Source organism: Lotus japonicus, chromosome 4, assembly GCF_012489685.1.
Source record: "Lotus japonicus ecotype B-129 chromosome 4, LjGifu_v1.2".
In the NCBI taxonomy this organism is placed as follows: Eukaryota; Viridiplantae; Streptophyta; class Magnoliopsida; order Fabales; family Fabaceae; genus Lotus; species Lotus japonicus.
Window position 1 is genome coordinate 20815406 of NC_080044.1, and position 25368 is coordinate 20840773.

Here is a 25368-nt window from a genome sequence, read left to right on the forward strand (position 1 = left end):
GAAAGCATATGAATCAGTGCCACTCTGGCTGGTGTTGGGTCCAGGTGGGCCAGCATCCTGCCTGCAGGTAGCATTCGAAACGGGGCGCTGTCTGCTACGCTATAAGAAATAACGTTGCGCCCTCACTAACACCAATTGGTTTTGGCGTAGTGGTAAGCGCGTGATCCTTCAAGTGGTATCAGAGCCAGGTCCCGTGTTCGAATCCCACGGAAGGCATGCTGTGCAGCTAGTTTGGCTGGCAGGTGCTGGGGGGGGATTGTTGGGTCCAGGTGGGCCAGCATCCTGCCTGCAGGTAGCATTCGAAACGGGGCGCTGTCTGCTACGCTATAAGAAATAACGTTGCGCCCTCACTAACACCAATTGGTTTTGGCGTAGTGGTAAGCGCGTGATCCTACAGCTGGTTCCCCTTTGAAATTACATCAAAGTCAATGAAAAAGACAAGTGAGTTTAATTTGGTCTTTTTAAGAGGGAGACAAAATCCCTTAAAAACCTCCTAAATCTCTGAGAAAAGAACAAAAAAGATAAGAACAAAAATAATTTCAGTATCTTTTCTATCTGATCTCTATCCTTATCCAATTTGTTTATTGTTTACTTTTCAATGCAAATGAATAATTTTATTTGATACATTCATATCTACATTATCTTCCATCACATTTTGACTCATTTTTTATTCTTATCACATCACTTATCATATATGTTATTTATCTTTCTTTTATTCATATCTCTCTCCGCTGAGTGTGGGTTTACTGAATTTTTTTTTCTATCACATCATTTATCATTTCTCTTATTTTCTCACTTATATTTTTATCTCTCTATCAGGTGTATTTGGGGAGAACGAACAATTTTCCTATAAATAATCAAGAATTTCCCATGGTATGTGCTCCATCCTCAAATTGCTTGGTTCAAATTATCTCTCTCTCTCTCTCTCACATACACACACACACCCTAATTCCTCCCAAAACACAACACCGTTCTTTAACACACACACACACACACACACACACACACACACACACACACTGTGGTTAAGTAAGAATTTCTGGACATACTCAGAAATCCAAATTATTCTCTCAGATGTCTAGTGAGGACTGGGATCTCTTTGCCATTGTTCGCAGTGGCAAAGATCTCACATCTGTTGCTTCAAACACCAATAGAGAAATTTCACCCAACACAGTCACAAATACCATATCCCCTCAAGAAACCACAACCCTTTTTTCAATTAGACAAGAAAATGACTCATCCTCTTTTTATAATATTGTGCAACCTAGAACCAATGGGATCCAAGAGCTACGCCAAGCACTAATGAATTTCATTAACCCCACCACCACTACTACGACCACCACAATCATTAACACTAACGGTAATGTCATTCTCAATCCTAACTCTACCTTATCTAACCTTACAGGAATCTATGGACAACAACAGATGCAGCAAGGCCTCCATCATCTTGTGCCTGTTCTCACAACTTGCAACTCCATTGGAGCCTCCACTTTTGGCCTTAACATATTCCATCAACAACAACAAGCCCTACTCCAGCAACACGAACCCCAAGTACCCGAGACTAGTTCTGTGGCTCTACCCACTCATGTTCCCCAAACAAGTCCTATTGCTCAGCCAAACATCCAACACCAAGTACCCCAAACCAATTATGTGGCTTCGTCAAAGACCAAAATCCAAGAACCCAAACCAAGGTAAAATATTAATATTTTACATATTGAAAATCGATCATTAATCAATCTCATTACAAAAAAAAACTGAAGTTTTTTACAACCATAATGTCCCATGGCATTAATGAGATGATACATTTACTTTATCTAGGTTAACCGGACAGATGAAAACAGTTCGGCATGTGACCGCTGACAAAATAACAGCTGATATGTGGGAATGGAGAAAATATGGACAAAAACCCATCAAAGGTTCTCCGTATCCAAGGTACACATACGTTATTGAAACTTTCACACATTTAAATATGAAGATGCAGCTGAGTAGTAATACTTGAGAAAGTTGTCATTTGTTTCAGGAGTTATTACAAATGCAACAACATGAAAAAATGTGACGCGAAAAAGCAAGTAGAACGAAGCAGAACGGACCCGAGCATGTTTATTGTGACATACATCGGAGATCACGATCATGAGAAACCGCTTCTTCGGAACATGCTTTGCAAAACCTCAAGGGTCAAGCCATTAACAACCCATTTACCTAACACCTCGCAAACCAAGGCACCCACCAACACTGGGAGCGTTAGTTTATCGGGTATTCCTCCCATGCTGGTGTTAGATCTGCTAGAGAATGGTGACAAAATAGTTAAACATAGCGAACTTGAAGGCCTTGACATGGAAATAGGACCTAAATCAGTCTCCGATGATGATGATGACATTCTAATACCCATATCAGATCTGCTAAAGAATGGTGACAAAATGGTTAACCATGGAGAAGCCGAAGGCCCTAACTCGGAAATAGAAGCTAAATCAGTCTCCGATGATGATGATGACACTCTAGTACCCATATCATATCTGCTGGAGGACGATGACAAAATGGTTAACCATGGAGAACCCGAAGGCCCTGACCTGGAAATAAGACCTAAATCACTCTCCGATGAGGATGATGACATACTAATTCCTAACTTAGCTGCCATGTCAAACATCTTCGAAATGGGATATCAATCTTTTGATGGTGGAGTCACTCACATGGGCGAGTCAGATCCTAATTGCACGCGGTGGTTGATCTAAACCATTGGAAGTTTTGGATTTTTCTGCTTTTAGGGAGAGAGTCACCTTAGAGGGTAAAGTAATTCATCAAAGTCATTGGTTATGATGACTTACTTTTCTTTCTAAAGTGTGTCATTCACATTAGAGAAGTCAAATATATTCATCTTCTTAATTTCAATAGTTTATTTCTTAAATTATATAGTGTTGTTATTTTGGCAGAGTGTCCATCAAATTCCATATATTATGCCCAAGATGTCTAGGATTATAGAGTTATCCTGGTTCTTCCTATAAGTATATTTTCAATTATTTATTTATGTATTATGAATACATAAATAAATTGTGTTTTCTTTAATTGTGTTTTTGTTTTCTTTATTTAGCAATGGATGTGATCAAGTTGTGATCACTAACAATGTTTCATCCTTGCTCTTCATTTCTAGAGTACAAAATCAAGATTTTCCTATTGAGCATTTCGCTACAAGCTCTTGAGTGGGCCATCAAACACTTGTTGGACAAGCAAATTATAGCACAAACCCCTAAATATTTTTTATTTTATTTTGTAGAAGCGTGTCTTTTGTTTTAATCTGGAATATTTTTAATTATATTTAAGCCACACGAATTCACTTTCAAAATTTTAATATGATTCTTTAAAAAAATTTATTTTGAAGTCAACATGGTGATGGACGAGATTTTGGTGCCATGGGAGAGTGGTGGCCGAATTTTCAAAGAGAAAAGATATGATGGAGATCTTGTTTTGATTGTTGCACCTATTTAGGAGGAAGATTGGGCTTTTAAAAGGAAAGATGGAGTTTTGCACAATAAAAGGAATTTATTTGTTTTAAAATTAAATGATTATTCATTTTTATTTTATTTCAAAAGATGAAGCTTTAATTTTATTTTTCAAATATTAAGAGATGTTATTAGGATTTATTGTGATTGTGAGAAAGTTTTGCAAAACCCTAAACCTAGTAGTGGTGGTCGCGGCTATACAAGGAGAAAAGGGGGAGAATTTTCTTTTCTTTTCAAGTCAAGAGAGTTGAAATAGAAAGGCACACAAACACTCTTCATTCACGTTAAAATTTTCATCTGAGAAAACAAGGGTTTCGTGAGAGAAAAAGAGAGAGAGAGTCGCGAGAGAGAGAGAGAGAGAGAGAGAGAGAGAGAGCAAGGCAAGGAAGAAGAAGAGGCTTTTGAGAAATCAAGGCAAGGAGAGGAGGCCGTGATCCATCTTCATCAATCATCTACTCTTTTCTCAATCTCTAGCCAAGGTGAGGGCATCTTATGTCCAGGTAGAGTCTAGGCTTGTTGATGCATGATTTGAGTTATATGCGTGTAAGGTGTGCTTGTGATGATGCTATGTTGCCTGTCTAACATGTGAAATCCTTGGATGATGATTAGAGCCTTCTCGAACATGTTATTAGGTTAAAGATTCTGTTTTTGGTTCTTTAAAAGATTTGATGCCATGAAGTATATGAATCTTTAGGCGATAGCATGCTAAACTTGATGATTTTCATTGATACCATGGGCTAGCCATATGACAAGTGTGTAGAATGAGTTATGAGGTGTTGAATACGATACAAAAGTTGCTGGATTTTGTACATGTTGCATGAAGAAGCATGATGACAAGTCTTATTGTTGTCCTTGTTGTTGTATGGCTGAAACCCTAATTGCCTTAGGGTTAGGTGTGCTTGATTTTCTTGTCTATTGATATAAGTTGGAGCAAGTTGCTGCATTTTTATTGCATGTAATGTGAAGAAACATGATGACATGATTTATTTGATGAATTGGTGAGGTTGGCCGAAACCCTAATGCTCTCTAGGGTTTAGGCGTATAATTTTGCTTATGTGATGAAAGTTGCTTGATAGATATTCTGCTCTTGCCAGGATGGGAGTAAAACCCTAAACCTCTAGATGATATGCTATACATGATGTCCCATTGATTACTTCAAGGTTACGATATTGTAATTGTTGTTAAAATGTTAGTAACAATAATAGAGATGAGAACTTCGCTTGCAAGTAGTGAAACAATATGGTTATAGTGCTAGGGTATAGGCTATGGACCATGAGAAGATGATGCCGTTAGATACAAACGGCATGCTTGCGCGCGAGGGAGTTTTGTGGATTGACTTTGTTGGTCTCCACGTGATAACCATGATTTAGTCATGGGATAAGGATTGACTGTGTTGGTCTCCTTGAGAATTGTGGATCGACTGTGTTGGTCCCCAAGAGATTGTTTATCTGCGGATGATCGAGATTGGATCCAAGGTGAAGTGGTGGTTATGTGATTGTGAGGACGTTAGTCTAACTGAACTTAGGGTTGCTAACTCTAGTGATGAGGAAATGAGACTGATGTTATTCGTATGATTATTGTGCATGTTCTTTGTGATTGATGTATGGAAGCTGACCCTCTACTATTTGTTATGTGTTTGTTCTTGGGGGGGGGGCGGGCAGATGACCTTGGTGAGGAATGCGGGGCATTCGTAGGAGCTGACACTCAATGATGAGCAAGACGATGGGGCTTGGGTGACCGACGCGCACCAGGTTCGCAGAATTTACGTTGGCGGTGTTACCCTTCGAAGCTACGATGGATAGAGAAAATGGCTTGAAACTAACATGCTGAATGGAAGAGTGCAACTACCATTCGCTCCTTATCACTTTCAAGTACCTTTGGATGTGGAATTAGAGCAATCATCCAACCTTGAATCTGAGCCGGAGTCGGATCCGTCAGAAGGCATGTCAGAAGGTAAGAAGGAACCTCCAGTGGACTCAGAACAGGTGCCGGAGACAGTGGTGAAAGAGGAAGGACTACCACGTATGCAAGGAGAACTTTGGATCAAGGAGGATTTATCCAACGACGAACAGAGAGCCAGGAGTTTTGCTATGTTGGAAAGACACTAGTTCTTCTCGAGAGAGGGTGGATCTACCGAGGGCTGAGGAACTCTATGCTGGAGGAGTTCACGGACGAACCGATATCGGAGGATGACTCTACTTCTGAGGAAGAGGAAGAAGACGAAGAGGAAGAAGAGGAAGAGGAAAAGAACAAAGAATAAGGTTTGGGATAAGAGTTATCTATTTCTGTTGGGTTGAGAATTCGAGTTTGGGGCACTGAACATTTTATTTTTCCCTTAGTTTTGAATAATCGAGGTTTTGATGTACTTTTACTTTAGTTCAGACCTATGTTCCATAGTTTATTTCGGATGTTTTATTTAAAGGATTTTGCGATCGTCTATTCATGAGCGTTTTGTGAAGATTAATGTTTAAGATCTTTCGTAAAAGGAACGTTTGTCATTAATTCAAGATTTAAAATAGAACTGACGAAAATTCTTTGCGAAAATTGAATTATTTTGGTTACTGTGTGACACTCGAGAAATCAGGGCGTTACAACTATTCTATCTAAGAACATAGAGATGAGGTACGGTACCTAGAGTGAAAGGATCGTGATGTGAGAATCTAGAGAGAGTAAGAGCGTAACCGCTTAGAGAGAGAAAGTAACTGAATTTCAATCTTGTTAGTTCTCAAATGAGCTAAGAGTCCCTTACAATTGGTATCCGTCCCCTATTTATAGATTTGGGGCTGGGCTTGCGCCTCTAACTTCTCTTAATGGGCCAGTTGGGCATCCCGGGAGAAGGCCCAATTTCCTGGCTTGCGCGTCGCCCCGGGCTAGCGTCCCTGGGCGAGGGACCCTAGGGTCTCGCCTAGTCCACAAGTCCACAAGACACCGAGCTCGAAGCATGAGAGCTGAGTGTGTCTTTAAGAAGAAGCCTGAGGCGACGATCATGAGAAAACTAGCTAATGCCAAAGCCTAATGACTCAAAACAATTGTCAACATGGCTTGATAACTAAATCCTAAGACTAATTTTTTGATTTCCCTAGCAAGTTCATTCGATCCCACGAGTCCACAAGTGAGCTTGTGGCGACAGCCGACGATGACGCTTGGCTTTCTCGCCCAGTTGCAGTCGCGCGTGTGTCATGAATCACGGTGGCTCGACGCGCATTGGGCCTATGCCACGTGGCAGCAGAGGTCCGCAGAATCCCAACTGCCTTCCTTGAAACGTCCCCTAAAATCCCCACAATGCCTGCCAGTTTGAATTTGAACCAATTAGCTTCAACTGTTGCAATTTCCATTTATTGCGCCATTCCGACTCCCCGAAATCCCGCAACTGCAATCATTTCTCCGTCGTTATGGTGCACGATTTTCCACCTTCCCTCCACGTTTCTCAACAACTGCCCACAACATCCCCTCATACGTTTCCCCTCGATCATCATCCCCCTCCTATAAAGACGTTGTTCCCCCACCCCTTACTCCTTTCACAACCTCAACTCCTAGCCACCCTTTTTACGTGCGAAATCCCTTCAACAGACCATTGCCTCAGTCCTCACAGCGCCCCGCGTGTCGCCTTTCCTTCCACTGAGTCTTTACAACTTCAAAGTAGTTTTTATTTCCTGTGCCCTTTCCTCTAATGGCATCAAGACGCCGAACCAAGAACTCCAACCGCAATGTCACCGTTGCCACCCCCTTACGACACGTTCCCCCTGTCGACCCCCCCCGGGGGAGTTCCGCTCGATCAAAAAGACATTGTCGCTTTCCGAGCTAGGTCTTCGAAATCCTTGCCAGTTCCTGCGGTAAGGGGCCTCCCAGCTGGGACAATCCCTAACCAACTGTCAAGTTTAGAGCAGTGGTCGTCCATTTGCGAACTTTCCTCGGAGTCTGGTGGGTTTTGTCATGAGAAACCTCTTGCCAATATTCTGTACTATGGCAGTTGCTCAGCCTCTGAGCGCCTTTGGCTCCGCCTCCCTTACCACCTCGTGAGTAACCCCCACTTCTTCTACGTGTACGAGTACATGTTCACAAGTTTGGGAATCAGGTTTCCCCTCTCTCCCTTTGTTTGCTCCGTACTGCACAGTATCAACGTCGCTCCGTGTCAGCTTCACCCTAACAGGCTAACAGCTGGGCTTTCCTGCGATGTTTCGAAATCCTCTGCGACGCAATCCAGCAAGAGCCCGAGCCCTCTCACTTCTTTACCTCTATGGGGTGTCCGCCTAGCCTTCACCGCCACGCAGCTGGGTCTCCCTAGAAGCTAGACCCAACCGCCAACGCTTCAACCCCTTTTTTTTCCACGATCACCATCGACCTCGCCCGAAGGTATTTCAAGATCGTGGTATCTCACTAATACCCCGAGATTTTTACCCTGAGGGACGGTACCGCCCGATTTCCCTTCTACTGGACCCAAGAAGTGTCACCGGTAGTCGACCCACCTGAGGATTCTCTAACCCCTGAGGAAAAAGTCATTATCAGCTTCCTGGCTAAACTCTCGGTCTTAGACTGTGCTCGCGTGATCGGTAAAGCCAAAATTTCATCAACTCCCGCTTACTTAGGTTTTCTTGCCCCTTCCCTGCTTCGTCCCTTATCCCTTGTTTATTTTATACTTCTTATCCCCTGCTGACTCTTCTTTGTTGCCTTTCGTTCTAGGGAAGATGAATTTCACTAATGCGGACCTTCTGGCCACTTTTGAGAAGAAAAAGAACATCCCATTCCCCCCCGGGTTAACCTGAAGGGCGACAAGACATCTTCTTCAATAGCCCCGGCGGGTGAGAGTGAGAAACGGGCCCTTGGCGAGGGAGTCTCTCGACCACCCCCAAGAAGCCACAGCTGTTGACTGCTGCCTCTTCCTCCGGCGAGGAGAGCGTCCCTATTACCTTCTCAGCCTCTCATGGACCCGAGGAGACTCCTAAGGCGACTCATCCCAGTAGACCCCCCAAGGTGACTCCAGCTTCTTCACCCAACGCCTAGGGCGATCCTATTGGTAGAACGCCCCCTGAGGGGACGGTTGTCCCGCCGCTCTCCGGACAAAGCTCGATGCCATCTGTCAGTTTACCGCCACCGCCGCCTTTGGGTCACAATCCGCCCCGCCCCCAGGTTCTGTAAACCGAGGATTGCCATTTTCCCTATCCTTGACGCCGGCGCAAGTCGTGAGAATGGATGAAGTGGTTCAGCAACAGGGTTTAGACAGTGTGTCTGAGGGTGCTTTGGCGACAGTGCTCCATGCTTTCTATCGTTACAAGTGGTCGCCAAAGACGCCGAGGCGCTACGGTCGGAGGTGATCCGCCTTCACGCCCTCAACGCTGGATTCATTGAGGAGCGCAAGGCGCTCCTTGCCAAGCTAGCTTCCCAAGAAGCCTCCTTTTCCAAAGGGTTGGCCGAGCAGATTAGCCGTTCTGAGGTTAACTTGGAATTTCGGGACAAAAAGATTTCGGAACTCGAAAGGGCCCTTGCAAAACTCCACTAGGAGGCGCAGTTGGAGTCTGATGCGAAGGAAGATTTGGTGGCCTCCAAGGATCAAGCCATCTCTTTAATGGGCGCGGAAATTGAAACTCTCTGTGCTGAACTAGCGAAGAAAAACGAGGCTCTGTCTGCAGCAAAGGCCCAGGCCCAGTCTGACGCGAAGGCCTTAGAAGAAAAGATGAGGTCAGATGTCGTTGTTGTCGCTGTCTTCGAGCGCCGTCGCGGTTTCTTTCTTGCCAAAACCCAAGTTCAACGCCTCCATCCCCGAATTGATCTTGGCCAGATGGGAGCGTTCGAGAAGGTGACTCCCACCGGATTGGTCGGTCCTGACGATCCTCCCGGCTTCGTCGCCGAGCGTTTCCTGAATGAAGAAGACGTAGAGCAAGACGAAAAACGTTAATAGTCTTTAAGTCCACCATGTAACAACAATCTATTTTTCTGTCCTCTTATAATGAAAATTCCGAGCTTTCTTTGTGTTTTTCTTCGTCATGCTTTACTTTTTTTTAACTCTGTAAGTCAGCCGCAGCAGAGTCCGGGTCTCCCCCTCCCCCCCCGCTGAAGCCATGCCCATCGTGAGTCCTGGTGATCTGGCCCGTGTAAGCCGTATGTAACACGCAGAGGAAACTCTTGGACTGCGAACGTGCAAGTCAACCGATCTGCAAATTCTTGATCTTTATTCCCGAAACACCTCGTCCCTCAATCCCAACAGAGGATCAACGTTTACCATCAGCCAAGTGAATTTAAGACATTTAAAGATGATCTTGGTAACAGTGTCTTGGAAGGTGTTTCAGTGATAAATGCAAGCAGACGTTTCATGAATATAAATAGAAGGTTTTCTGAGAAGAGAAAGCATACTTTGAGAAGAAACACTCATAGCAAGAATAATGGAGAGAATTCTGAGTGAATTGAGGGAGAGAGCTTTTGAGCAGAACTTGTATGCTGCATTATACTACCGGAGAAGGACAGCGGAGAGCATAAGGCATCTGATCTGTCGGCTGTTGGCAATGGAGCTTGACGCAATTATGGAGGCATCTCTCCGCATCTTCTTGGAGTACGTGGAGGAGTTGGAAGGTCTCTTCCAAGAGGAGGCTGAACTCACCATGATGATAAGTGGGTGGGAAATGGAATTGGAGCTCCGAGCAAACGATACGGAGGAACGATAAGAAGAGTGCAAGAATGAGATGACACAACTGATATTTCAGAGGCGCATCTTAGATAGGCAGCTGGCAAGAATGCTCGACCGATACCATGAGATGAGGAGAAACCCTCCTTTTTAATGTACTCAAAATTGTAATGAATAAAATGATTTTTCTTTATGACTGCATGATTTAATGAATGAACGAACAAATACATAGTGAATGGATAAATGAATGAATGAGCGAGTCTGGCGACCCGTTACGTGTCTCGCCTTACGTTACGTCGCCATTTCGCACATGTCTCTAGTGCATGAATCTGAGTTTCGCGTGAATAACCTTGAGAGTGTGCTGGGTATAACTAGGACTTTTGCTTAGTCTTGGACCGGGGCTTTGTTCACACGCTTTTCCCGTAATATCAGGTGTGACCCTACCAGCTTTATTAGGCGGGGACTTATGGTTGCTCGGGACCCAATGACCATGTGGGTTGCCCAAGGCTTGACCTAGTTAAAAATGCTCGCCCGCGTTTCGGGGAGACTTTACTCGCCCATATTTTGGGGAGGTTCTCGGGATAAGAAGCTTATCCACACACGTCGCCAACGGGTGGCTACAGTCAGCGCCGGACTTTCGGGAGCGATCCCCAGACATCAAGGTCGTGTTGGGATCACCACCTTCAGGGAATTTTCCCACCAGGCTGCCGTCTCAATTCAATTGAGGGTTAGGAGTATTGCTGAGAATATCCTTGTATATTTGATTTGTAAAAAGATTTTACATTCGAGGGATGCCTCATTAAAAAACTCCCGTGGTGGAGAAAAAGAGTGCATCTTTATTTTTGTCCTAGTTCTTCAGTTTCCTCGCCGCGTCCCTGCTCTGTTTCCGGCTCCCTTGATCAGAGCACCACACCTAACACCCTATCCTTCGGCCCGTCCCCCTGCTCGACAACCCTGTAGTAAAAGGGAGGATTTCCTAGCTCGTTCTCTCGCCCGACGCGTCGGGCCGCCTTTGTTGGCCTCATACCCGCGGCCTCCGCTGGTTTCTCGCACTTCACATTATTCCTTCTCTTATCCTGACTACACTGTGACTGGTTCCCTTCTCCCTCCGTCTTCCAATTACCCTGAGTCAGACCAACTTCCCTGCCCCTATAGCTCCGCCCTTTTCACCTTCCTTCTTGTCAACTGTACTGGCTGTTGAATGTGGGCAATCTCCAGAGCGTTGCCTCCTTTTGTTCCCATCTAAAGAGGTCCACGTTGTCCTCTACCAACCTATCCAGGCGCCCTTCCTGCTTAGTGGTGAGTTTGGGTTCAATGGTGCAAGTAGATTGTTCGTTCCGCCCTATCTCTCGGCTTTCTCTGTCCTGACTTCGATCTTTTCTTGACCTTTTTACGCTTTCGCTGATCTGCTGCTCCCGCCTACTTGCGGTGCTCTGGTCCTGTGCAGCTGGCTATTCCCGTCTGCCCTTAGAGACTTCAATCTCATGAAACATGTGCCCATCATTAACTCCCTTCTTACCAAACAAACTAAGGCAGTTGCTGTAGCATTCCCTCGCCCCTCGCTGATCTACTGCGATTTTCCCTACCTTTCCGCATATCAGTGGGTACTTTACCGCCAGGTGAGCCGTTGATATCACTGCGCAGAGGCGATTCAACGTGTTCCGTCCTATGATGACGCTGTATGCCGCCACAACCTGCAAGACCAAATACCTTATGCGCAGAAGCTCAGCGTTTTCGCCAACCCCAAAGACCGTAACCAAGTCCACGTAGCCGCGCACCCGGACCTGCTTCCCCGAGAAACCTACCAGGGTCCCCGTGTACGGCTTCAAATTCTTGTCCGTTAATCCCAACTGATCAAATGCATCTCCGTAAATGATATCCGCGAAACTGCCCTGGTCCAAAAGCACTCTTTGCACATTAAAGCCATTGATTCTTACCATTACCACCACCGGATCGTCTTTGTGCGTCTCAATCCCCTCAAAATCTGCCGACGATATCACTATATCTGGTTGTTGACAACCAAATGGGGCCGGATACTCTTGTACCGATGCTAGCGCCTTATCATGCCTTCGTCTCGCCGTCGATGCGCTGCCGCCCCAGCCGAAGCCCCCTGCGATTGTGTTGATCGTTTCAGCTGATGGCTTGACATCGCTGTTGAAAGTTTCTTCAACTCCTTTCTTCCTTGCTGCCTTCGTCCTCTTCTTGCCTGCTGTTGGCGCTCGCCGACAGCCGCCCTGATGGTCCTTGTCTGATTCGCGGTCTGTTGCTCGTGATCGCCTCGCTCTGATCAGCCTTCCGACTTTGCCTTTCAACGTGAAATAGTCACTGATGTCATGGCCTTCCAAGTGGTGATATTCTCACCACTTTGTCCGGCCTTCCACCCCTCGCCGTGAATCAATTCCGTTTTTTCCATTCTCGACTGCTTGCGTCGCCTCTACCTCCTTGAGCAACTTTGCCAACTCTTCGTTCGAGCACCTCTTTGGCTTCTCATGCCGGCGAGGACCGGTTGTCCGCCGCGGGCGTGGACGTTCATTGTCCTCCTTTCTCGAACAGGGTTGCGTCCCTTCGAATTTCTTAAAAAATTGCACGACCTCCTTATCCTTTCGCGTACTATTTGCTTCCTTTCTCCATATCCGTTTTCCCGCCAGCGACACAATCCTTCGGCCGCTTACCTTTTCCGCCTTTACACGGTTCCTCTAGAATGCGTCGTCCTCCTCTTCTAGGATGTAGGCACTCGCCCGGGCGCGAGCCTCTGTCATCGAGTGCACTGGTTTCCGACTCAGCTTGCTGTTAAGCTTTCCCGGCAGCAATCCATTTTTGAAAGCGCGCGCACATGCCTGAGGTTCCCACTCCTCGATTTTCATGGATGCATTACTGTACCGCTTCACGTATTGCTTCAAAGTTTCTCGCTCTATCTGTCGAACGTCATACAGATCTTCCATTGTAACCTGCTCGATCTTGCTTGTAGAGAACTGAATAAGGAATTGCGACGAGAAGTCGCGGAACTTTGCTATAGATCCCCGTGGCAAAGTCGCAAACCAAGCCATCGCCGCGCCCTTAAATGTAGATGGGAACATCCTGCACTTCACCGTGTCGGAAGCTGCGCTTATTGCCATCTTCATATTGAAATAAAGCAAATGATCCTTTGGATCAGTTTGTCCGCTGTACGCTTCCAACACAAGGCTCCTCATGTCATCCGGTATGGCCACCGCTCTCACCGCCGCTGAGAACGGCTCAAACTTCGTGATGACTTCGGCTTCCCTCACTTCTTCACCCCACTATTTGAGGCGATAATGCTCTAACTCCTCCTGTAAACAATCGTTTTGCTGTCTTATGTCGCCACGTCGTGCACAGTGCGCCTCTTCGCGGCGCAACCTCCTTCTTACGCGACGCGATGGGAAACCGTGCCTCTGCTCCAGCTCCTCGTTACGCCGTCGGCGACGTGACTCCATCAAGCTCCGTTAGATAACTAGAGTTTGACCGAAAATCCAAAAATCGAAGTAAAATTGCACAGAAAATCAAATTTCTCTCAGCCAAATAACAATCCATGTAGTCCGGGAATCGAAATCTACCGATCCCCATAGACGGCGCCAAATGTTCTATCCAAGAACATAGAGATGAGGTACGGTACCTAGAGTGAAAGGATCGTGATGTGAGAATCTAGAGAGAGTAAGAGCGTAACCGTTTAGAGAGAGAAAGTAACTGAATTTAAATCTTGTTATTTCTCAAATGAGCTAAGAGTCCCTTACAATTGGTATCCGTCCCCTATTGATAGATTTGGGGCTGGGCTTGGTGCCCCTAACTTCTCTTAATGGGCCAGTTGGGCCTCCCGGGAGAAGGCCCAATTTCCTGGCTTGCGCGTCGCCCCGGGCTAACGTCCCTGGGCGAGGGACCCTAGGGTCTCGCCCAGTCCAATGATAGCCAATCTGCAAGTGTACAGATTGCTCGAAGTAATAAAAAGATCGAACCACAAGGATTGCGTAGTTTATACTCTAAATTAACTAAACTTAGAATGAAAGGACGTAAAAATAAAAATACAAATAAAGAGATGATTGATTTTTCGTAAGTAACTTAACTGCAATAAAATTAAAGAAAGCAAATAACACTGTTGAAATAAATTCAATTTAAAAACGCGCTAGAGATCCTGATTTCGTTAACTTTCTCCCTATGTATCTTCCCAAACAGTTATAATTATGAATTCAATAGATTATCAAGGTGCTAAACCTAATTGTCCACTTATCAATTCCTTGCATAAGTGTCCCTTCCAATTAATTAGTGATAGCTAATTCCTTAGTACCTAATCCTAATTAATTAGAGATGAAGTTCAATTCAATTCAGGCAAACACAAGCAATTCGTTACCCTTATTCCTAAGGTGCACAGACCCTTGCTCAACTTCTCCCCAAATCCCTAAATTCTACCAATTTACAATTGCATAGAAAATAGAATGACAAACTATTGCAATAAAAAGTTTCAATTGAAACAGAGGAGAAATTCAAGACATAAAATAGAATCCATAATCATAACTGAAACTTGGTTCAAAACATAACTTGAAAGAAAACTAGATCAATCACCCTAACACAAAGGAGAGTTTAGCCTGACATAGTCATGGAAACAAATCAAAATTCAAGCCAAACCTCAAAATCTTGACAAAGAACCAAGTAAGCTCTAAGCAAAAACCCAAAAACGCATGTCTCCAAGTTCTTAACGTGAAAAAGTGTCTAAATTAGGTTTAAAACGCACTTAAATAGAGTTTGACAGATATTTCGCGCAACTGCGCGAACTTCGTGAAGGAACTCGCGCAAAACTGGCGCAAAATTTTCCAGCAGCTACTTCCTTGGCGCGTCTGCGCGGAACGCAACAGGAAATTGGTGCAGAACTGGCGCAAAGAAATCCAGATTGCTCCAGACTTCGAGATTCTTGGCTCTCTCCCTTGATTTGCTCATTGATTCCACATCTTCTCCTAAAATAACAATAATAATAAAGGAAAATAATTAAAAACCAATAAAAAAGATTAACTAGAAGATAGAGTAAGATACCGAATTCAAATAACTTGATTAAATCCTAATGAAATCTATAAAAATAACATAAAAAATATAGAAAAATACTAAAACTAAATGAAAACATTAAAATGCATGAACTAAGCCTAAAGTGTCCTAAAATGACCGAAATATCCTAAAAACTAATATTAAACTACATATAAATAAACCAGGAAAATAGCCTTAAATCCCGGGTCATCACACCCCTATACTCAACGACGGCTTGTCCTCAAGCGTAATCTTAAGGTTGCTTGTCCTCAAGCTCAATAAAAAATTTCAAAGTAAGATGCTATTATATATATTTTCACAAAAGATGCATGAGATGAGTTCCTCAAAATAGTTCATGCAGAGAATCAAGCTTAAAAAAACTAAGTAACCTTCAGTAAGTGCAAACAAGAATTATAGAAAATACCAAGATGTGGGGTTTCACATTTTATTCCTATTTCCCCAACCTCATATTGAGAATGCACTAATGATGGCCAACAGTTTTATTTTATTCTGAGCACACACATGTTTCCTTTCTTTTTTAATTTAGCTTTTTCCCAACCCTTCACAGTTATTACAAACTCAGGGCGAAATTCTTTTCTTTTATTTAACAAGGTCAGAATATGATTGGGGGTATGCTCAGTGGTGCAAATACTTCCCATTCCCTTACTCACATTCTTTCCCTATTTTTTTCATTTTTAGCACTTTAGCTTTACTTTCACACGTGTGCCTCTTTTGTAACCTCACAGCCAAAAAGAGTGTAGGCTCAATATAAAGATTAAAAGGAAAACTACATATTTTATGCATTATCCCCACTAACCTGGAATCTTAATAACCTTACTGCACTTTTCCAAAACTCACTCAAGTCTTTATCACCCAACTCTCCACATGTTCCACAAGTTTCACTCACACTCATGCAACAAGCACTTTTTATTATAAGAACTAGCATCAAACTCAGAATAAATATTAGAAACAACAAGCATTATTCAAGCACAAAAGTGTGAATACCGCGAATCCAAGGCATGTGCATACTAGTGTGTGCAATCTAAATAACTAAATGCTAAATGCATGATCATGAAATTAAATGAGAGATTAGTGGTTCAGTAAAACTCCCTGTACTCCGATTGGATGCAAACTTGAAAGCACCAGGACATGGTCAGTTGGGCCATCTAACTCAGATTAATTCCTGTAAAATCACTTAGTCCTTGCAAAAACGAGCACACAAATTAAAACACCACAACATAACTCAAATAATTTAATGAGAGACTATGACTCAAAATCCTATGCATCAAATAATCAATTCATGGCTAATGAACTTAATTCTCATTAAATCCACTAGCTGATTCATTCTAAGTCAGGTTCACAGAATTCCAAACCTCATATCATGTTATAGTTGATCAGGCCACAACAAGCATTTAGCACAAGAACAAATCAATTGAATTGACATATAAGAAGCATAACAAAAAAGAAATTGCATACTATAATAATGCTCTAAACAACACCCAACTAGCTTAACTAATAGAAGCGAAAGCACAATCCCCGGCAACGGCGCCATTTTGATGAAAGGATATTTAATGAAGAGGTTTTCCTCCACTAGCTACTATCAAATCCCTTTCAAGACTCAATCGTAGTATAGTATCGGGTTTTGTCGTCTCCACAGGGATTGTTTTGCTACGTATTAATCTCACTAGCTAGATATTGGATAAGCGGTTCAAAAAGTGAAATATGGTTTATTTAAATAAAGGAAAATTGTAATTAAACCGATAAAGAAGTTTACGGAGGCACACAAAGAAGAAAACGTATTTGGAAAATGAGTTCACTTGATTTACAACTTATTCTCTACCAAAATACTTTTATAAGATGAAATTAACATTTAGGATGCCGATAAGAGCAATTCACCTACTAATTTCTTAGCTAAGTGAATCTACCAATTAAGAACCTAGCCTTAATTCCTTAAGCCCTAGTGATCATAAAAGGAGCATTATAGCACATAACTACTCGATAAGACATTCCCAAGCTCTGTTCCTAACCTAAGAAGTTCATGTCCTAGTGGATAGAATCTCTGACTGTCACTCAAGAAATCCTAATAGTTCCGACTAGATAATCCTATTCTAGAGAGGTGAGTATCCCGACTAGTCACTCGGTTTAGACCTCATTCCCAACTCATGATATTCATACCTAAGGGTTAATGTCTCCTATTGTCACCTAGAAAACCCCAACCCAACCTAAGACAATTCATTCTTAAGATGACTGATGCAAGGGTGGTTCCTCTCATTAACTAAATTCACACCAACTTCTCAATTGTCATGCAAATCCTAAAAAACGTCATATTGGAAAAAGACACATGAACGCGCAAAGAGAATTAATAACCTAAGACATAGGAATTTTTCCCCTTTCTATGAACTAAGTCTATATTAACCCATATCAATTTCCCAATCTATTTACGAATTAATATAAACCCTTAACATTATCAATTAACCAATTGAAGCATTAAACATAGAGAGAAACACCATATAATGGAAACACATACTTATAATTGCATAAAGATGTATTGAATAAGAGTAAAATCAAACTACATCATCCCAAATACCAAAAAAGAGTCAAAACAATAAAATAGGTAAAGATAAAAACAAAACCCAAAATAGAACGGAGCCATGACGTCCGGAGAAGCTGTCACCTTCCTCCATGGCCCTGACACCGGCCCTCAAGGGCCTAGCCTTCCTCTCCACCAAGAAATTGCCTCCAAGTCTCCCAAAGATGTTTATTAGGTTTAGGAGAAAAGAAAAGATGAAAAGATCCATCAAATAGGTTAAAAACGCACTTAAATAGAGCCTGACAGATATTTCGCGCAACTGCGCGAACTTCGTGAAGGAACTCGCGCAAAACTGGCGCAGAATTTTCCAGCAGCTACTTCCTTGGCGCGTCTGCGCGAAACGCAATAGGAAATTGGTGCAGAACTGGCGCAAAGAAATCCAGATTGCTCCAGACTTCGAGATTCTTGGCTCTTTCCCTTGATTTGCTCATTGATTCCACATCTTCTCCTAAAATAACAATAATAATAAAGAAAAATAATTAAAAACCAATAATAAAGATTAACTAGAAGATAGAGTAAGATACCGAATTCAAATAACTTGATTAAATCCTAACGAAATCTATAAAAATAACATAAAAAATATAGAAAAATACTAAAACTAAATGAAAACATTAAAATGCATGAACTAAGCCTAAAGTGTCCTAAAATGACCGAAATATCCTAAAAACTAATATTAAACTACATATAAATAAACCAGGAAAATAGCCTTAAATCCCGGGTCATCACACCCCTATACTCAACGACGGCTTGTCCTCAAGCGTAATCTTAAGGTTGCTTGTCCTCAAGCTCAATTAAAAATTTCAAAGTAAGATGCTATTATACATATTTTCACAAAAGATGCATGAGATGAGTTCCTCAAAATAGTTCATGCAGAGAATCAAGCTTAAAAAAACTAAGTAACCTTCAGTAAGTGCAAACAAGAATTATAGAAAATACCAAGATGTGGGGTTTCACATTTTATTCCTATTTCCCCAACCTCATATTGAGAATGCACTAATGATGGCCAACAGTTTTATTTTATTCTGAGCACACACATGTTTCCTTTCTTTTTTAATTTAGCTTTTTCCCAACCCTTCACAGTTATTACAAACTCAGGGCGAAATTCTTTTCTTTTATTTAACAAGGTCAGAATATGATTGGGGGTATGCTCAGTGGTGCAAATACTTCCCATTCCCTTACTCACATTCTTTCCCTATTTTTTTCATTTTTAGCACTTTAGCTTTACTTTCACACGTGTGCCTCTTTTGTAACCTCACAGCCAAAAAGAGTGTAGGCTCAATATAAAGATTAAAAGGAAAACTACATATTTTATGCATTATCCCCACTAACCTGGAATCTTAATAACCTTACTGCACTTTTCCAAAACTCACTCAAGTCTTTATCACCCAACTCTCCACATGTTCCACAAGTTTCACTCACACTCATGCAACAAGCACTTTTTATTATAAGAACTAGCATCAAACTCAGAATAAATATTAGAAACAACAAGCATTATTCAAGCACAAAAGTGTGAATACCGCGAATCCAAGGCATGTGCATACTAGTGTGTGCAATCTAAATAACTAAATGCTAAATGCATGATCATGAAATTAAATGAGAGATTAGTGGTTCAGTAAAACTCCCTGTACTCCGATTGGATGCAAACTTGAAAGCACCAGGACATGGTCAGTTGGGCCATCTAACTCAGATTAATTCCTGTAAAATCACTTAGTCCTTGCAAAAACGAGCACACAAATTAAAACACCACAACATAACTCAAATAATTTAATGAGAGACTATGACTCAAAATCCTATGCATCAAATAATCAATTCATGGCTAATGAACTTAATTCTCATTAAATCCACTAGCTGATTCATTCTAAGTCAGGTTCACAGAATTCCAAACCTCATATCATGTTATAGTTGATCAGGCCACAACAAGCATTTAGCACAAGAACAAATCAATTGAATTGACATATAAGAAGCATAACAAAAAAGAAATTGCATACTATAATAATGCTCTAAACAACACCCAACTAGCTTAACTAATAGAAGCGAAAGCACAATCCCCGGCAACGGCGCCATTTTGATGAAAGGATATTTAATGAAGAGGTTTTCCTCCACTAGCTACTATCAAATCCCTTTCAAGACTCAATCGTAGTATAGTATCGGGTTTTGTCGTCTCCACAGGGATTGTTTTGCTACGTATTAATCTCACTAGCTAGATATTGGATAAGCGGTTCAAAAAGTGAAATATGGTTTATTTAAATAAAGGAAAATTGTAATTAAACCGATAAAGAAGTTTACGGAGGCACACAAAGAAGAAAACGTATTTGGAAAATGAGTTCACTTGATTTACAACTTATTCTCTACCAAAATACTTTTATAAGATGAAATTAACATTTAGGATGCCGATAAGAGCAATTCACCTACTAATTTCTTAGCTAAGTGAATCTACCAATTAAGAACCTAGCCTTAATTCCTTAAGCCCTAGTGATCATAAAAGGAGCATTATAGCACATAACTACTCGATAAGACATTCCCAAGCTCTGTTCCTAACCTAAGAAGTTCATGTCCTAGTGGATAGAATCTCTGACTGTCACTCAAGAAATCCTAATAGTTCCGACTAGATAATCCTATTCTAGAGAGGTGAGTATCCCGACTAGTCACTCGGTTTAGACCTCATTCCCAACTCATGATATTCATACCTAAGGGTTAATGTCTCCTATTGTCACCTAGAAAACCCCAACCCAACCTAAGACAATTCATTCTTAAGATGACTGATGCAAGGGTGGTTCCTCTCATTAACTAAATTCACACCAACTTCTCAATTGTCATGCAAATCCTAAAAAACGTCATATTGGAAAAAGACACATGAACGCGCAAAGAGAATTAATAACCTAAGACATAGGAATTTTTCCCCTTTCTATGAACTAAGTCTATATTAACCCATATCAATTTCCCAATCTATTTACGAATTAATATAAACCCTTAACATTATCAATTAACCAATTGAAGCATTAAACATAGAGAGAAACACCATATAATGGAAACACATACTTATAATTGCATAAAGATGTATTGAATAAGAGTAAAATCAAACTACATCATCCCAAATACCAAAAAAGAGTCAAAACAATAAAATAGGTAAAGATAAAAACAAAACCCAAAATAGAACGGAGCCATGACGTCCGGAGAAGCTGTCACCTTCCTCCATGGCCCTGACACCGGCCCTCAAGGGCCTAGCCTTCCTCTCCACCAAGAAATTGCCTCCAAGTCTCCCAAAGATGTTTATTAGGTTTAGGAGAAAAGAAAAGATGAAAAGATCCATCAAATAGGTTAAAAACGCACTTAAATAGAGCCTGACAGATATTTCGCGCAACTGCGCGAACTTCGTGAAGGAACTCGCGCAAAACTGGCGCAGAATTTTCCAGCAGCTACTTCCTTGGCGCGTCTGCGCGAAACGCAATAGGAAATTGGTGCAGAACTGGCGCAAAGAAATCCAGATTGCTCCAGACTTCGAGATTCTTGGCTCTTTCCCTTGATTTGCTCATTGATTCCACATCTTCTCCTAAAATAACAATAATAATAAAGAAAAATAATTAAAAACCAATAATAAAGATTAACTAGAAGATAGAGTAAGATACCGAATTCAAATAACTTGATTAAATCCTAACGAAATCTATAAAAATAACATAAAAAATATAGAAAAATACTAAAACTAAATGAAAACATTAAAATGCATGAACTAAGCCTAAAGTGTCCTAAAATGACCGAAATATCCTAAAAACTAATATTAAACTACATATAAATAAACCAGGAAAATAGCCTTAAATCCCGGGTCATCACACCCCTATACTCAACGACGGCTTGTCCTCAAGCGTAATCTTAAGGTTGCTTGTCCTCAAGCTCAATTAAAAATTTCAAAGTAAGATGCTATTATACATATTTTCACAAAAGATGCATGAGATGAGTTCCTCAAAATAGTTCATGCAGAGAATCAAGCTTAAAAAAACTAAGTAACCTTCAGTAAGTGCAAACAAGAATTATAGAAAATACCAAGATGTGGGGTTTCACATTTTATTCTTATTTCCCCAACCTCATATTGAGAATGCACTAATGATGGCCAACAGTTTTATTTTATTCTGAGCACACACATGTTTCCTTTCTTTTTTAATTTAGCTTTTTCCCAACCCTTCACAGTTATTACAAACTCAGGGCGAAATTCTTTTCTTTTATTTAACAAGGTCAGAATATGATTGGGGGTATGCTCAGTGGTGCAAATACTTCCCATTCCCTTACTCACATTCTTTCCCTATTTTTTTCATTTTTAGCACTTTAGCTTTACTTTCACACGTGTGCCTCTTTTGTAACCTCACAGCCAAAAAGAGTGTAGGCTCAATATAAAGATTAAAAGGAAAACTACATATTTTATGCATTATCCCCACTAACCTGGAATCTTAATAACCTTACTGCACTTTTCCAAAACTCACTCAAGTCTTTATCACCCAACTCTCCACATGTTCCACAAGTTTCACTCATACTCATGCAACAAGCACTTTTTATTATAAGAACTAGCATCAAACTCAGAATAAATATTAGAAACAACAAGCATTATTCAAGCACAAAAGTGTGAATACCGCGAATCCAAGGCATGTGCATACTAGTGTGTGCAATCTAAATAACTAAATGCTAAATGCATGATCATGAAATTAAATGAGAGATTAGTGGTTCAGTAAAACTCCCTGTACTCCGATTGGATGCAAACTTGAAAGCACCAGGACATGGTCAGTTGGGCCCTCTAACTCAGATTAATTCCTGTAAAATCACTTAGTCCTTGCAAAAACGAGCACACAAATTAAAACACCACAACATAACTCAAATAATTTAATGAGAGACTATGACTCAAAATCCTATGCATCAAATAATCAATTCATGGCTAATGAACTTAATTCTCATTAAATCCACTAGCTGATTCATTCTAAGTCAGGTTCACAGAATTCCAAACCTCATATCATGTTATAGTTGATCAGGCCACAACAAGCATTTAGCACAAGAACAAATCAATTGAATTGACATATAAGAAGCATAACAAAAAAGAAATTGCATACTATAATAATGCTCTAAACAACACCCAACTAGCTTAACTAATAGAAGCGAAAGCACAATCCCCGGCAACGGCGCCATTTTGATGAAAGGATATTTAATGAAGAGGTTTTCCTCCACTAGCTACTATCAAATCCCTTTCAAGACTCAATCGTAGTATAGTATCGGGTTTTGTCGTCTCCACAGGGATTGTTTTGCTACGTATTAATCTCACTAGCTAGATATTGGATAAGCGGTTCAAAAAGTGAAATATGGTTTATTTAAATAAAGGAAAATTGTAATTAAACCGATAAAGAAGTTTACGGAGGCACACAAAGAAGAAAACGTATTTGGAAAATGAGTTCACTTGATTTACAACTTATTCTCTACCAAAATACTTTTATAAGATGAAATTAACATTTAAGATGCCGATAAGAGCTATTCACCTACTAATTTCTTAGCTAAGTGAATCTACCAATTAAGAACCTAGCCTTAATTCCTTAAGCCCTAGTGATCATAAAAGGAGCATTATAGCACATAACTACTCGATAAGACATTCCCAAGCTCTAATCCTAACCTAAGAAGTTCATGTCCTAGTGGATAGAATCTCTGACTGTCACTCAAGAAATCCTAATAGTTCCGACTAGATAATCCTATTCTAGAGAGGTGAGTATCCCGACTAGTCACTCGGTTTAGACCTCATTCCCAACTCATGATATTCATACCTAAGGGTTAATGTCTCCTATTGTCACCTAGAAAACCCCAACCCAACCTAAGACAATTCATTCTTAAGATGACTGATGCAAGGGTGGTTCCTCTCATTAACTAAATTCACACCAACTTCTCAATTGTCATGCAAATCCTAAAAAACGTCATATTGGAAAAAGACACATGAACGCGCAAAGAGAATTAATAACCTAAGACATAGGAATTTTTCCCCTTTCTATGAACTAAGTCTATATTAACCCATATCAATTTCCCAATCTATTTACGAATTAATATAAACCCTTAAAATTATCAATTAACCAATTGAAGCATTAAACATAGAGAGAAACACCATATAATGGAAACACATACTTATAATTGCATAAAGATGTATTGAATAAGAGTAAAATCAAACTACATCATCCCAAATACCAAAAAAGAGTCAAAACAATAAAATAGGTAAAGATAAAAACAAAACCCAAAATAGAACGGAGCCATGACGTCCGGAGAAGCTGTCACCTTCCTCCATGGCCCTGACACCGGCCCTCAAGGGCCTAGCCTTCCTCTCCACCAAGAAATTGCCTCCAAGTCTCCCAAAGGTGTTTATTAGGTTTAGGAGAAAAGAAAAGATGAAAAGATCCATCAAATAGGTTAAAAACGCACTTAAATAGAGCCTGGCAGATATTTCGCGTAAATGCGCGAACTTCGTGAAGGAACTCGCGCAAAACTGGCGCAGAATTTTCCAGCAGCTACTTCCTTGGCGCGTCTGCGCGAAATGCAACAGGAAATTGGTGCAGAACTGGCGCAAAGAAATCCAGATTGCTCCAGACTTCGAGATTCTTGGCTCTCTCCCTTGATTTGCTCATTGATTCCACATCTTCTCTTAAAATAACAATAATAATAAAGGGAAAGAATTAAAAACCAATAATAGAGATTAACTAGAAGATAGAGTAAGATACCGAATTCAAATAACTTGATTAAATCCTAATGAAATCTATAAAAATAACATAAAAAATATTGAAAAATACTAAAACTAAATGAAAACATTAAAATGCATGAACTAAGCCTAAAGTGTCCTAAAATGACCGAAATATCCTAAAAACTATATCAAACTACATGCAATTAAACCAGGAAAATAGCCTTAAATCCCGGGTCATCATCCAACAACAAGGATAAACATCACACTTTCTAAAGTTTGACATCAAATATTTATCCCTTGATTTACTATATATTTTATATATTCTGAGAGTTTTTTTTTAATAATATATATTCTCCTATTATGTTTATACCTTTGAGCTGTGCAATTATATATGAGATTGATATCTCTTCAAGATTTTATGGCATAAAATTTGAAATTATAATCTTTTTATTTAACCGTTGTGATATTTTGCTATTTCTTTCTTAATTAAGGTGGAAATTAGGTACAAATTTATGAACTGATTATCACATTCTCATGGTTAAATTTTGTTAAGGTGTCAAGTTGGGAAATTTAAAATTTCTTATGTCCTTTTATTTGTATAAAGAAAATATATAGTAACTTTATATAGACCTTAGAATTATAAGAAAAGTTCCTTAATTGGCTAGAAATTTTATTTCATAGATTATAATCTCTTTGCTAGTATATTATTCTTTGGAACTAAATTCTTTAGGTCCTTCAAAAATTAAAGCATGTAATCCTTTGTTCAATTTTTTATATCTTATGCGGTGTATAAACTCTTGCGATTACAAGCGTTATATTTTGTGTGATTGTGATCTCGCTTATCGTGAGCACAATTGTATAAAATTTTGTGAAAATTATGTAATCTAAATTCTTTCAATAGTTTAAATGAGATTTTATGTGTATTTACATTGATGGTAACTTACCCTATTAATCT

At 40.6% G+C, this 25368-nt stretch overlaps 2 protein-coding genes across 2 annotated transcripts; one reads left to right on the top strand and one right to left on the bottom strand.

Moving 5' to 3' along the window:
* Positions 1-1074: 1074 nt before the first annotated feature.
* LOC130712463 (probable WRKY transcription factor 27) lies at positions 1075-2729 on the top strand. Its single transcript, XM_057562295.1, has 3 exons — positions 1075-1691; positions 1819-1932; positions 2021-2729. The coding sequence occupies exons 1-3, from the start codon at positions 1075-1077 to the stop codon at positions 2727-2729; spliced, it is 1440 nt and encodes a 479-aa protein (XP_057418278.1).
* Positions 2730-12806: 10077 nt separating this feature from the next.
* On the bottom strand, positions 12807-13301 carry LOC130712464 (uncharacterized). Its single transcript, XM_057562296.1, has one exon. The coding sequence runs from the start codon at positions 13299-13301 to the stop codon at positions 12807-12809; it is 495 nt and encodes a 164-aa protein (XP_057418279.1).
* Positions 13302-25368: the final 12067 nt, after the last annotated feature.

What these genes read in the sequence shown, in the direction of transcription:
- LOC130712464 (XM_057562296.1), bottom strand. Translation starts at nt 13,301, where the DNA reads ATGAGGAGCCTTGTGTTGGAAGCGTACAGCGGACAAACTGATCCAAAG.
- LOC130712463 (XM_057562295.1), top strand. Translation starts at nt 1,075, where the DNA reads ATGTCTAGTGAGGACTGGGATCTCTTTGCCATTGTTCGCAGTGGCAAA. An exon ending in ATCCAAGAACCCAAACCAAG is followed by an intron (nt 1,692 to 1,818) that starts GTAAAATATTAA and finishes TACTTTATCTAG; the next exon opens with GTTAACCGGACAGATGAAAA. An exon ending in AAAGGTTCTCCGTATCCAAG is followed by an intron (nt 1,933 to 2,020) that starts GTACACATACGT and finishes CATTTGTTTCAG; the next exon opens with GAGTTATTACAAATGCAACA.